This window comes from Melospiza melodia, chromosome 1, assembly GCF_035770615.1.
Source record: "Melospiza melodia melodia isolate bMelMel2 chromosome 1, bMelMel2.pri, whole genome shotgun sequence".
NCBI classification, from domain to species: domain Eukaryota; kingdom Metazoa; phylum Chordata; class Aves; order Passeriformes; family Passerellidae; genus Melospiza; species Melospiza melodia.
Window position 1 is genome coordinate 104830284 of NC_086194.1, and position 15040 is coordinate 104845323.

Genomic DNA, 15040 nt, shown 5'->3' on the forward strand with positions numbered 1-15040 from the left:
CAAGAGTTGTGATGATTTAACTCTGAACCACGCATTTTGAAATAAACACACAGGTTCTGGTAACCACTGACTACCTCATAATATTTTATTTAAAAAATAAAAAACCTTCATGGTCACAAAAAGAAGTTTAAATCCAACTTCTACAAACTTAACACTCAGAAGTCAAATGGAGGGAAGTCCACCCTTAATGATTTCTTTTCAAATCTCATTATCTTAAGCCACTTTTGTGTGGTGAGGACAAGAGCTGACAAGTGATTTTTGAATGCATGAAGTTGGCAAATACCAGCTGAGCAGCACAGACAGAACAGGGCTCAGCTGACATGTCTCTTCACCAGATACTGTTTTTAATAGCTTGTAACTTCACCATGCTTTAGCCATGGATCTGAGACTTTCCATTCCAGGTGTCTGCCTCGGGCTATTTTTTTTTTTTAATTTTTTTTAGCCAGAGTAGTTTGGCTGGTTCTGAGATGACTTTTTTTACACTAACTCCAAGGACCTTTTCTTTGAAGATGTCTAGTAACACCACATTGTGGAGGAAAAACTTGAAGCGTGGTGGTGGCAGGCAGCCACTGTTTCAAGGTCTTGACTTCTGCTATCACATACTGTAAGAAAAACCTAAAGATCCTATAATATGCAAAACCATCTATGATTCACAGGAGTGAAGACAGTTAATATCCTGTGAGTGCACACCACAAAAGAAGGTGGGTACATCTGCATCTCTCCAGCAGCCATAGCCTGGCTGAAAGGCACCTTCACGATCTGCCTAATCTATAACTCTGCTCTGAGACAGAATAAAGTACATGTAGCTCATCCTCTAGGCATTTTTGCATGTTTTGTAGGTTAGGGGATGATAAGGATTTCAAGTAATTTTAATCGCGTGCTCCCAGTGAAATTTCCATGCAAATTTTTCTCCCTCTTGTATTCAAGTTTAATTTCTATTACTATATATAACGCATATTGCTTCCTATCCATCAGTAGATAAGGAGAACTCAAGTTGGTCATTGGCATCCTTACTATTGAAATTCTCTCAATGCCAGCTTAAGCCTTGGGTAAACCTTTTTTCTTACCAAGGCAAGTTAACAGTAATGAGTTTTTCTTTTTTTTACCCCACAGTGTATCACAGGTTATCAAAATAAAACTAACTCTACTGTGATGGTGAACCTTATGCTGAGATATACGGTATTTATTAGATCTCTTTTGCTTCTAATCATGTCAACAGCTGCACAAATGAAAATATTTATAACTGTATCTTCCCTAGTGTCAGCCTCTGGCATCTACCTACCAGCTTACAGGCACCCTTTAACAAAAGACTGGGGCTAACAGCCCTGACTGCTGCAGCATTTAGACAACTTTCCATACTCAGTTTGTTGAGTTTCATATTTTGCAAACAAAATTACACTAGCAAACATTGCTTCAAGGGCAGATCACAACCTATATCTTGGACAGAGCAAAGACAGCTTTAACTCTACAAAATGCAACATAAGTATCCCAGGATTTGTCCCTACTAACAAGAAATAAACCCACTCTTAAGTGTCGTCAGGAGACCAAGAAGGGAGAACATGAAACCAGGAATTTAAAGCAAAGGTGATTGCCAAACACAAGGAAATATTACAAGAGGATGGCTGTTAACTTCCACCTAGATGACATGGCCAGTATTCTCATTCCTATTGCCCTGAACAGTACCTGCCTGTGTGACATGAAATCCCTGACAGAAAAGATATTACCTGATCACCTGGGACCTGACATGGTTGAAGAGAAATGACATTCACTTAACTGTATTTGATTCTTCTTTTCACCCATTCTGAACTGACAAAGTGTACCATGAATGGTGTAACTCCTGCCATCAAAGAGGGCATAGAAGTTACAGCTAGAGTACACGGCTCTGAAAAGGTAAATCATAAATATTTTTAAAGCCCTTATATGGAAAAGAGTTGCTGCTACCACTTAAAGAAGTGATTGACAGGATTATTAATGCAGCAAAATTCTTGATGATTTTCTTCTGGAGAACAGAACAGAACTTTCTGGAGAACAATCTTGCAATTATTCAGGTATATTTGTTTTATGAAATAAAAACAAACCAAAATTCCCCCCACATATCTTCAAAATATCTGATAACTTTGGTATTTTAAATTACATGTTTCTTTTCCTCTTGTAGTTTTGCATATGAACTTATATAATCATCGCATGACAGACTCATCAAGCAGAGAACTACCGGACTATTTGCTTCATTTAATTAATTGATTCTATAATGGGTAAAACTTACATTCTGAAATACACTGAAAACTAGTTATTTTTAAAATGGGGCTGATGAAGTGCTCATGAAGATCCTCCAACATTGCACTGCTGCAGCCCTGTTTGAACTAGAGAAACCCCGTGTGATAAGACTTTGTGCTGAAGTTTCAAAACCTCAGATAAGTGTTCCTGGCTGTACTTCTAAACATTTGTTCCCAAGCCGATATATTACATAAACAAAGTCCACATCAGAGCTACACATCGTTCAGCACTTGGGACGTGTTTTTTCACTCTTGATTTATGAAAACACGAAGGCCCCAAAAATAAAACCGGCTAATTTTAGTACCGTGTTCCAATACCGTGCTTTATCTTGATCAACTGTTTATATGAGGACAGTGACACCAAGCGGCAGAGAGAACTCAAGTTCCTTTTTTTTTCCCGCTGCTCTGAACTCGAGCTCTGACAGTCTGCCTTCGGCACAGGCAAAGCTGCATACACTTACCTGTGCTGCAACTTCCAACTGCGTTACCTGTATGTTGTGTATTTCAATAGCATTTGTGTTGTGAAAAGTTAGCCTGGATAGAAAACTGATCTGCTTAGCACAAAACTGGTTTGTTTTTCTTCCCAGATTAAGGGAAAGGATTTCTGCTTCATTTACAATACACCGTTGGATTTTGTGTCCTGCACTGGTGTGTGGTGTAATGAACTGCTGCACTTTGAGAATTTTCATGGACAAAATTTTGTACATTTCTTTACTCCCTCTCTAGGATATCAAATTCTTTTCACCTTTACTTTTGCTGATACTGTAAAAAAGTGTCCCTTCACCTCAAGCATAAATGTTGACTTTGCCATCTTGACTTTGAAAATTTGCTTCTTCATCAACAACTGGAAGTATTTTTAGAGTCATTAATAATTCAAATAATAATTAGATAAATATGCCACTGAGAATGGTTTGGTGATTAAAAAAGGAATATAACTTGTGCTTGAATAAACAACTAAGCATCTATTATTTCTTATACTTTTATTCCATTTCTTCATATTGCCCAGTTTAAACAAAGAAGCAAATCAACTCCAAATCAATCAACTCCAGAATAGAATCATTAAATTTTCTTTTCTACAATTCAGTATGGTAGGTACCCCAACCACATAATAGTGAGAAAAGGATTTAAACTGGGCATATGAAAATTCATGCCTTTACCTTGGTAGTACTTCACAAATTAACTATTTCTCTATAGGCAAGAAAAATTTTCTTGATCCAGTCAATGTAATTCCTGGTACTGTACCAAAAGCTATGGCAAGATATTTTTCTTTCAGAAATAAAACTGAAACTGCCTTTGGTTCCCACACAGCAAAACCAAAATACTTTCAAGATGACCCAAAACAGTACTAGAGAGCAGACCCAAGGTACCCACAAAAGAGGAATCCTCTACTGGATGACATTTTGCCCACAATCCTATCTCAGCAATGAAACTTCTATATAATAATCTCTAACTATATATTTCACATGTATGCCCATGTAAGATATCACTTAGTTATAACTGCGATACTTAGTTCCACTGAGGTAAACGAGGTATCTTTTGAACAAACAGAATAATAAATTACTCAGAATGATTGAGGAAATCAAATCTAGTCCATAAGGAATTGCTAAGCTAAACTTTTAAAATTATGTAGTGTTTTGCTGGTATTTCCATTTGAATTTATCTTAATAAAAGTTATCTATGGCAACTATCTGTATCAAGTTTGCAACATTTTTAAATTTTTCTCCTAAGGAATCACAACTGTTGAACTTTTTCTTGAAGCGCATCTAGCCTCTTGAAAAGATGGAATTTCTGTGCTGCTGAGTGAATCTGTTAGACTTATTTAAAACACCTTCTACAGGCTTGAACAGAATACTGCCAAATTCAATGCAACAAGGTCAACATATTTCTTCATGTGCTCATGTATTAGCAGGATTGGTGCTCATACAAACACAGGTGTCAAACCAGAAGTGAAAGACAAACATTGAACAAGGGCTACACTGTTCTTCAAGATTAATTCCTCTTATGAAGAAAGTGGGAAAAATTTAAATCCCTGACATGCTCATTTAACTGAATGAAAAGAAAACCTTTTTGCCTCTTCAAGAGCCCTTTCCTCCCTATAAACTGCCACCTTTAGAAGACATTTACATGTTCAAAATGGTTTTGAAATCTTTTTTCATCAATGTAAGAGGAGGAAAAAAAATTTGCAATTTTCCCTATAAAATTTCCAAGAAAAGTAAGGTGATGTCTCTCTTCTGGGGAAAGCACCACACACCTTTATCATCATATTCTTACTTGTAATTCCTACTCTTTCTCCTCGCTCTTTTCTAGTACTTGGGTATCAAAGTATTGAGATTAATTTATAATGGCAGTGAATACAAACCACAAAATTATTTTATTTTGGCAGTGTTTGTGATGCTTTTTCTATGCTTTTACTTAGTCTATTTCAATTACTCATGATCACCCTCTTCTAGGAGTTTCCTTCAGTAACAAAGGCCTATTAATCTATTCATCTTTATAGTGTTGCCCAAATTTTTAGTATTACAAGCAGGTTTTCCATTTCAGTAATCTTTTCTTTTGAAGTCTTCACAGATTTTCAGTTTGGTGTTTTTACACTCATAGCAAATCAATTTCCTATCTATTTCTCCTTTTGTACTCCTCTCATATTATTCTTAATCTGGGATTTGTTCTCTTACTCCTTCATTTTTTCTACAATTCTCTGTCATCCCCTGTGGCTACTGAGTTTTATATTTTGCAGATCTACACTCCTTTTACAAAGATCTATTTATGAAAAGGGGATTCAGAGCTGAACCTCACATTTCAAACTCCTATCACATCATCAGTCTTCTCTAGGTTTTGAAAATATGATAACAAAAAGTCAAATAATTTAAAAAAGTAATAAAAAGATGTGCCATTTATTATAATTACTATACCACCAAAACCATCTGAGAAAATATTTAGGATTCACACTTCCTAATCTGATACCTTCCTATTTGGATCCTCATAAATTGGTACGCTGTCAATCACTCAATGTTTCTAAATGTGGTTCACAGGGTTTTAGTACCCCAAACCCTACTGACATAATTAACAAAAATCCTATTTGTTTTTTTCCAGTGTTTGCTCTTCACCCCCGAGCTCCTTATGAAACAAACAGAATGCTGCCATGCTGCAGAAGTCAGATACAGGGATGAAAAGGAAAGGTGGAGTTTTATAAGAAAAGTCCATTTTAAATACCGTTGGTAAGGCAAAAATTCTCTTGCATCACACAGGACTGTCACTGATGTCACAACACCCATGTTCTTCTTTCTTGCAACTGCTTGGAATTTAACACTGAATGAAACTTTATTCATAGTGAAGCTAGCAAGTTTTATTTGAAGACAATGCATTACAGTTTAACTTCAATAAGTTATGCAAACTGTGCACTCACGTAACGAAGCCTGCTAAAGCTTAAGCTATTTCTACTTCTACTTGGCTATGCATCAGGAACAGCAGTGGTTTCTGGTTAATTCAAACTGCAGGAGCTAATAAGAATGCAATAGCATCTACAAGCTGTGTTAGTACTTACATCCAAGCTTCCTTCACTTGTAGATGCAGAACTAAAAACATCCTCCTCACCACAATCTCTGTTCATCCTCAAGTATTCTTCTGTCTGCAACACAAACAAGTGTCCTACACAGCAGCAGCAAAGGAAACAAAACTGCAAAAACAGGCCAGAGCAAAATACCAAACCTCATCACTGAACCAAGACAAACTGTCTCAGTAGTGCTGGACCTGATTGCTGAGAAACTCTGAAGTAGCCTGCAGAATTCCCTGATGTAGGCAAGGAGCTAAGAAAGCCATCAGGAAAAATATTTAGGACTACAAAGACAAAATTCTTAGGCAATTATAAAAATAGGGAGTAACTAATTCCTGTAATATCAGGGACCAGACTGCTAGTCTCTGCTGTACCCACAGACACAATGGAACAAGCAGGGAGCTCCTTCCTTGCCATTTCCCTATGAAGGAACTGTTTCTGTGTGCTAGCATGCACCTTACATAAGCATAGATCCCATGATTGTCTACATAGCACCTCTGCTCTACTGATTGTTTAGCAATGCCAATTTTATCTGGATTTAGCCTCAGGCAAACGACTACATTTAACACAGAAAAGAAATGGAGTTCATGCCACCTATATGCTTTTTATGCCAGCTGCAGGAGAACAGAGGGTAACTGATCCAGCATAAAATTAGAATGGAAGAGAACAAGATGATACCTGATCTGGCACTAAGCCTGCCAGTACAAAGTTAACCAAAGAAATACTTTTAACAAATTTGTACCAGCCATGAGAGTAGGACTTTCCTTTCATTCTATGTCACAGTGTTTTCAATATAATGGAAAGGTTTTTTTTAGAAAAGTTAGGTCTGGTGTATTGTCATACCACAATTACTGCTCTCAGTGAGCCAGTTGAGAAAGAAAGCATGTGCATGGGCATGGAAATCTGAGCATAGGCCTGTAGTGTGCAGTGACATCTGATCCAGGACAGTTTGCAACACAGGCTAACACTCTTCTTCCCTTGCAAAAGAAATCGCCTTCCCCTTGCAAATGCCTGCAAGTCTGCAGTCCTACTGCTGTGCAGAACTTTGAACAAATCTTCCTGTCAAATATTTCTAATATGCATTACATACACACACCTCACCACTGCAAATCATAATGCAAACAAACAAAATATACACAGAACCAACTTAAGCCTTGTGGGAGAGTAATGTAAAAAACCCATAAAGAGCAGAGTTTAGGTACCCTGGGCTTTTGATTCCAGGTCCCTGAAATCACAAGGCAACCCATCATAGTCCCTTCATAAACCTACCAAAATTTTCATTAAAAGAGTTTTATTAGTTTGTCCTCATCCTGCTAAGTCTGTTCAGCAGTTTCCCTGCTGTTTTGGTTAGAAAGCTTTCAGAATAGAAAATCAGATATATTATGTCTAAATTAACACCTGATTGCTCCTGTGTGCTGTGTCATTCTTCAGTTTTCAGTAATTCTTCCATCTATCACGTTTTAAATTCCCAGAGGTTTGTGAAGGCAACAGTGACTTTCTTGCTCAACGAAACAAAATTACTGACTTAGTTTCTTTTCCTACAGAGTAACTGTCATTTGAAAGTAAGTGTCCAATAAAGAAATGACCAAGAAAAATCAATTGACTTGTCAGAACTACCAGCAAGAAAGAACATTTCCTCAGATTTAGAAGCTGTTTCTCATACTAATTTGTGCAGCTCCTACTTTTTTCCAGGTCAAATAGAATTTTGAATTTAATTCACCCACAATTTCCTTCGCATTTTTTCAAATTCACTATTTTGAAAAACTCAGAGTATCACCTCCTTTGCTTTCATAAGCAAGAGAAAGAGAACAGAAGAAAAGAGAGGAGCTTGCAATCTTTGAACAGCTTTCCAACTCGGCTGTGAGAAATCCATTGCAGTAACCATTGAATTAGGATATTTCATAGCAACTTTGCTAAGACTGTGAGCATTAATACTTTAAAAGTTAAAACTGATCTGCTTCAGGAGTTAGAACTGCCAGGACACAGATTTCACACCCAATTTCAGTGAAATGGAATGAGAGGACAAAGTACGATGCAGAAACTGCATGCTGTAATGTGTTTGTTTCCTCCAGAGGAATTGCAGCCCCACAGCGTGCTCTAGAGGCTCAGGCTGAGATCTCTTGTTTACTTGATTCTGAGCAGATACAGTATTATGTCTCTAGTTATATTTTTTCCCTTCTATACAGGAAGTATTTCTTACAGTGGAAAAACACTCTGAAAGTGACCGACTTCTTATCTCATAAAATAGTTCCCATGTGTCCCTAATAAGACATGAAGAATAATTTAGTATCTATGACAGAAATAAGTAATTCAAAATGTCCATAAAGGATTCTATTCCCTAGCAAAAGCACCACAAATTTAATCATGAATAAAAAGGCAGACAATTGTGAGAGATTTTGAAAAGCCGTCACAGTTCTGCAAATGTGACTGAGATGACTGGATAAGTAAAACACCAGTCCATTAACAAGCAAATGTTTCTTTCTGCCACTTAATCAGATACACATTTTGTAATTCCACTCCAAAAGCCTTAGAGGGTTTAAACTAGAGAAAAGAAAGCTCCCTTTTTCCTCTGACATCCTAGAGCATTAAACACTTTATGTCCAAAATCATTTAACACCAATATTTTTAGTAAAGAATGCAAAAAGTATGAAGTTACAAGCCCACTATTTTTTCTATGTTAAGTCAGAAAGTTCTTCTGTATTTCATCCCTGTGGTACATGAAATATTCTTCATAAATGCATCTCAACGGAATCATTTAATACAAAATTGCTTTCCTAAATTTTTCAGTTCAAGAATACAAAGTTTAAAATGGCTAACATGTACCCCAGCAGACAGTGATCCTTCAGTTCAGTATTGGAAGTTATTTCTTCTACACCTGATTCATCATCTTTAAAGACTTGGAGAAGGCAATGGAGTGACTGCACAGAGCTTCCGAGAGGTCTGAATGCTCTAAAAGAGATCATCACCCATGCACAGAAGAGGACATAGGACACATCTACTTGGTAATTAAATTGTTCTGTATTACATCAGTCCTTTCATAAATGCATTTTATAATGTGAGTACTACTAATAAGTAGACACAGGCTGCTTGAAACTAGTGCCCTTCTTTAACACCTACTGAACCCACAACATTGGAAAAAAAAATAGAAGAAAGTAAATGGTCAACATGCTTGACTCCTTCAATAGGCAGGTGATATCTCCATCAGGCTGCACCATATAGTTTATGCCCCTGTTAACAATTAATCTCTGGAAGGAAAAGGAAAGCAGGGCAAACAAATGCCACCACCTACAGACATAACAGGTCTGGAAAGAAAATGAGCAGTACACTGCTGGACACTTACCTGGCTGCTTCTTCTATCAGCATTAAACAATCCCAAAAGTCTTGTCTTTTCTTTCTCTATTGCATCACTGCTTACTGAAGCCTTTCGATTTGGTTCTGAAAGAATTTTAATGGAATAGTTGTTATCTTTTTGAAATAAAGATTCACAAAATGAGTACTTTAAAATGTCCTGGGCTAATGCTGCATTTTTATGAGTTGAAGATGTTATGGACTGGATTATCTAAGTAAAAGCCAGGTTTTGCACTTACTTTGTCATCAAACTTTCATGTGTTCTGAGTATATTCCAAAACCTAATGGAATAATTTAATATAGTGCACTAGGTTTTCAGTCACAATCCAGTAACCCTTATTAAAAGGCAAACATGAGCAAATTGCTTACAACTTCAGAAATGCTTGTTGGATGTATTACTTAAATCTCAGAGTACCATAATACTAAAAAATCCCCAAACACCTAGAAAAATATATACTGGTGACTACCTTTAACAATTCATTAAAAAAAAAGATATACTGGTGAGTATCTTTAAAAATTCATAGGTCTGACTTAATACTGTGAACTTAAACAAGAGATTCTAAATGTGTAATTTGGATAAAGCTCTTCCCCCTGTTTCCAAGGAGAAGAAAAAGACCCTCCTCTTGGAAACAAGGCACTCTATAGAATTTGAATTAGCTGGTTGTGGTCATCCTTCTTATCTTGGTGCTTTTACTTTAGGTGGGAAAGAGGGGATTTTTATAGGTATTTCAGGCTGTAAGAACTCATTTATGTCTTCCTTGAACCTGCTCAAGAATTTGTATGAGCTCTCATACCATTTAGTATCCCTACAATTCCCCCCTTGAGTTTCTCATCCACAAGCTGGATGAGCAAAATGACACACTCACACAACACAGAAAAAACATTGCCCATTTAATACACAGATGATGAAGCCGTCTAACTTTTTAAAATGTACTCTGCATAAATCTTTCCTCCTGATTCCAATCACATCAGATTATTCCACTAGTATTCAAAATTTTAGTTCACAGGGAAATAAAACCCCACTTTCTCTTGTAAATATTTGCTTAATAACAATTAAAACTCAATTTAAAATGACTTACTTGTTGACACAAAATAAAGTTTTACTGAAAAAAACCTCATCCCAGAACTTTTGTAAACTTATTTGCATAAAATCAAAGTGATTTTCACACAGATCACTTTTGCATATAAACAATCCCAAGTGTCAGGAGGTGTTAAACATAAACAATGAACACAATGGACAACAAGGAGAAACTATCCTTAAGAAAGGCTACAACTGCACTGCAAAGAATACAGTAATGAGTTAATGATTTTCTTAAATAATAAGCACTAGCCATGCTGGTTTATGCTTGGGGCTGGGCTGTGTCTAGGTATGGATTATGATTCATTTACTTGCATAGTCTTCAACTACAACTACATAGTCTTCAAGTACAAACAATGCAGTGGAAAGGCTAACGTAGCAGCTGATCACCAACACGGTCATTGAGCACTGTGTAATCCAATTAAATTAGGACTGAAGTCATGCATATAATATCAAAATAATTATACTTTATTAATCTGTATAACTTTCTCTTAAATAAATAGAGCAGATATTTCATCTAGCATTGATCTCCATGTAAGAGGAAGCCACAGCAAGTAATGACAGACGATTAGGGGGAATAGTGCTGCCATTAGTGAGGCCAAGAGGCCATGAGCTAAGATTTGCTCAATGGCTGACACCTACTGGAGGTGGACTTTCTTCATAAAAATTTAAATAAGTTATCCAGTTTTACTGTGCTTATGTTGTGTCTACTAGCAAAGAAGTAAAGCTCATTAGAAATCAACCGTACCTTTCTTGAGGATAATTAAAGCATTGTATTAAAACAGACTCAGTAGGGAAAAGGACATACTAAATACACACATTTTCTACTTGACTGGAAGCAGAAGTACCAATATAATGTAATTCAAGCCCAACTACTGTACCAATTCAGAAGTCAGTATCTATTCAGTTAGACAATGTCTATGTGTACATTTGATATTAAAATGCTTTGCTGCAAGTTTTTTACTTGCTGGTGTTCTAATGGCTATTGCTGAAGAGACAGTACACACAGAATGTGCTTATTATTAGCAGAAGCACAAGACATGTAAGCAACATTTTGGAAAGACAAAATAGATAAAAATAGCTTGTTTCTCTATGCCATTTCACATTCTTAAAGATCTACCTAGAAAACCCACATTAAACACAGAGTGAAGTGAAAAAGTTAAACACAGAGTGAAGCTTCCCCTCAGCAGCATTGTACAGTACCTCTATAGTTCAGAGAAGGCTCAGACTGAGTTTTTGATGGAGGAACTGGAAAAGTCAGGCAATGAAAGGATAAGAGAAAACACATTAAAGTTCTAATATAGCCCTGTAAAGCACAATATTCATTAATTAGTCCTAGCACCCTTTTTCTTAAGCATTACAGAAAAGAATGCTGGCCGACAACACATACGCAGAGCTGCTACTGAAGCAGTTTAGCTGCATTTGTGTTAATTCCTGATTCAGTCAAGAAGCTGCTTCAACTGCTAAATAGAATTTAGTAAGCAGGTGGCAGCAGAGCTTCTCTTTTAGTAATCCTTCAGCTCTTGGTGTTTTCTGTTTCAGGGAAGGGAAGACTGAGTAAGAATCTGCTCTTACAAGCACAGCCTATGGATTTCAGCACCTGTGATACCTTACTTGTTAGTCAGAATATGTTTTAAAAACCTATTTTCTGTTAAGTAAACAGGCTAGATACCCACTCAATGCACAAGTCACAGAACAACTGCTACTGAAACCAATGGGTTTATTCCTCTTGGATATTACAAATGAGAACATTGAAGAAGAAATGTGCTGAAACAAAGGAAAAATTCTTGTAAATTTTACGTGCATTTACTGTTTTTTTCAGACACCATGGTGGTAAGAGGAAAGCCCAAAAGATTCACTTAGGATCAGGGGAATTTTATCATAATGAAAGGACAGGAATATCAAAAGTTTAAAAAAGAATAGAATATAAAAAATAAAAGCTGATGTAGAGAGCAGCCCATTATGATCTTTGTGGGTTCTTTCAACTCAATATATTCTGTGATTCTGTGATAATTTGCTGCTATAATCCCAGCTCTGTAGTAAAGTCTTGATTTTGACTGTATAGGCTAAAACCAACACTTTCCAACACTGTACCAGCATACATACCACCACTTTCATTTGAAAGGAAAGACTTTACTGAAGGCTTACGATAATTACTCTCTACACTGTCCCTGAAGTGTGTTGAATGAATCCTGTTGAAAACGCCTCACGTTCAATATGTTGCTCTAAACTGGTTAGCTTAATTACAGGAAACATGTCTTTAAAAAAACAAACATGTAATTGAGTTATGACATGTTGCCAGCCTCTTTTTGGAACATCCCAGCAATTCAAAAGGAGATATTTAGTTTACTTAGAAGTCTAAACTCACTGAAATTTGACTCGCACAGAGGTAGAACTGTCACTTCTCAAAGAGTTGGAAAGAAGAGAATGTCAACATAAATAAATAATTTTATAAATAAAAAATAAGCCTACAGCTCAGCACCTACAAGAATGGCGTTATCTAAACAATAAATAAGGATATTTACCATGCTGGAAGTGGTAGCGATTGAGAAAAACTACAGGGGACAATTTTAATGAACATCACAATCTGACCTCAAAGGAAGTAGCGCTTGTCAATGTGTATTTTAATAGGTATATTTTAAAGCACATCACAGAATTATGTTATTTAAATGCATAATCAGGCTGATAAAACTCAACTCTGAAAAGCTGCTATTACAATTTTTTCTATGAGAACAGAAAGTAAAGATAGGTAAATATATGAACAAAATTTTAAATACAAATACCTCTTAGCTCCTCTCACTGAACCGTCAAGAACTGTGCTCTTTGCAGGAACTGTCTCTGATCCTGTCCCGTCTGTTTCTCAGAAGCCCTGGTCTGTTGCCTCTGCCTCTCAGCTTTCACAGCTGCCATGACTATGGCATGTCTCTTCTTTCCTTCTCTCCAGCCCACAGCACAGGCAGGTGACAGACTCTGCCTGGATGAAGCCCCTTGTATTATGCGCACCTCTACGAACAGCAGCTCTGGGACACAGCAAAGCTCCTCCTTTTGCCCTGCCCTAGGCCAACCTGCACCCTGCCAGAGTCCAGCCCAGCCTGGCACAAGGCCCAGGAGCATCCAAGGACAGCTGGGCACATTGCTGACCTGGCTGCTGCTCTGGGCACAGCTCACTGAACAAACCCATGCTGCTTTTCAGACTGAGATCTCACTCTGCTGTTTCAGCTGGACTCCAAAAGAATGGCGGCATGAATGCTTTTAATTGCCCATAATATTGTTGTCACATCATATAACCCTGCAGAAACTGCTTTGAGTCTTGGCTCACCTTTTTTTCTGTCCCAGGCATACAGCTCCTTTATCCCTAGCTCCTCCAAGGACTTGGTGAGCTCCAGCTCTTCCCCAGTTATGCCATCCCGCAGAAGAACAATGTGCTCTTGGCTGACTTCACACTTCTCACAAATAGCTGGGATGATGCTGTGGAGAGGCACCTCTGGACTAACTCGAACCACAGCCTTCTGTGTCTTCAGGTAGTTCACCACCAGCCTCACAGATTTCTGCAGAAACAAACACAAACTCAGTCCCCCTTCTGTGGCAGATAGGCCATTTCACAATGAGAAAAGCACTGGGGATTTCCATGTTGTCTTGACTATTCCTAGGCAAACTTACCCCACCTTGCAAAAAATAATATTTGGAAGAATAAAATCTCAGACCTCACTTCCCACTAAGGAGACGTCCACAAGAACACACAAAGAAGGAAAAGGAATCAGAGGCAGATGTAATGTAAAAGTTTACAAGTCCCACTCTGAAAGGTGGGAGAGTATAATTAGATATAGTTATTAGCACAATAAGAAACATTTGGAAAATGGTGACTCCTTAATCTTCACTGTATTGTGAAATACATTTATTAATGATCAATCTTCTCCTATATCTTCAATGAAGATGTTGCCCAGAATATCACCAAAACACCACCCCACTCCCATTTCAGCCATTACTGCAATTTTCAATTGCCCTAATCTTCAAATTTCCATCTATCCAACCACATGCAACAAACCATTTTGTCTAAACGTCTAGACTAGCCTCTACTAATCTACCTGCAAAACATTATTAGTTCAGCTAGTAAAGCAGGTTACAATCAATGCCAAGTCTTTCCCATCTGGTTTAAAGATGGAAAGATTGGAAGAACTGAAATCATAGGAATGGAATGATGTTCCACAGCATCATTTTAGCCCTCTAGAGTACTGACCTCAGGAACCCTTGGCAGAGGCCGCTTTGCCTTCTCTTCAGGAATCTTCTCTTTCAGAAGTACTGTCTGTACATCCAGCGCTCCTATCAAAGTGTTTGGCTTGTAACTCAGAACTTGTTGAGTTCCTGAAGACTTTAGTTCAAGACTATGTTGAGATGGATTTAAGCGATACTGGCTGCATAAATCAACCAATACATCCATCACAGCTTTACTACAAGGAAGAAGAATTCACCGTTAGCATGAAAAATAAAACATTGCTAAAAAATTTACCTCAGTTTTAAGATGGGGGATAAAAGACAACACAGGTTGTGGATGTGCCTCTAGTTTACCATCTTTGGGAGAGAACAGTGCTAGTGCTTTGAAATGTTAAACAGATCAGATAAAATGATAGTAATTAAATATATTCACACTTCAGTGTCTGTTTATGAGCTCACAACTAACTGTTCAGTATCAAGCAGACAGCAGAGCCAATCATAGCACTTACAAACATCAGCCAAGTGCAGACAAAGTGCATCTTATTTACTTCCAGACCACAGATGACAGAATATTCTGAG

The 15040-nt window shown here is 37.3% G+C and overlaps 1 protein-coding gene across 8 annotated transcripts in view; it reads right to left on the reverse strand.

Annotated features, from left to right (window-relative positions):
- The window catches only part of COBL (cordon-bleu WH2 repeat protein), a 155010-nt gene that overhangs the window by 90148 nt on the left and 49822 nt on the right, over nucleotides 1-15040 (reverse strand). For 4 of the 8 annotated variants that reach the window (XM_063163422.1, XM_063163376.1, XM_063163368.1 and 1 more), the window contains exons 3-7: nucleotides 14487-14697; nucleotides 13569-13797; nucleotides 11453-11497; nucleotides 9164-9258; nucleotides 5815-5898 (exon numbers count right to left, since the gene is read on the reverse strand). In XM_063163422.1, the coding sequence (XP_063019492.1) occupies nucleotides 5815-5898; nucleotides 9164-9258; nucleotides 11453-11497; nucleotides 13569-13797; nucleotides 14487-14697 (664 nt within the window). The remainder of the gene's footprint in view (nucleotides 1-5814; nucleotides 5899-9163; nucleotides 9259-11452; nucleotides 11498-13568; nucleotides 13798-14486; nucleotides 14698-15040) is intronic. The other 4 variants (XM_063163413.1, XM_063163430.1, XM_063163387.1 and 1 more) reach the window with 3 other exon arrangements.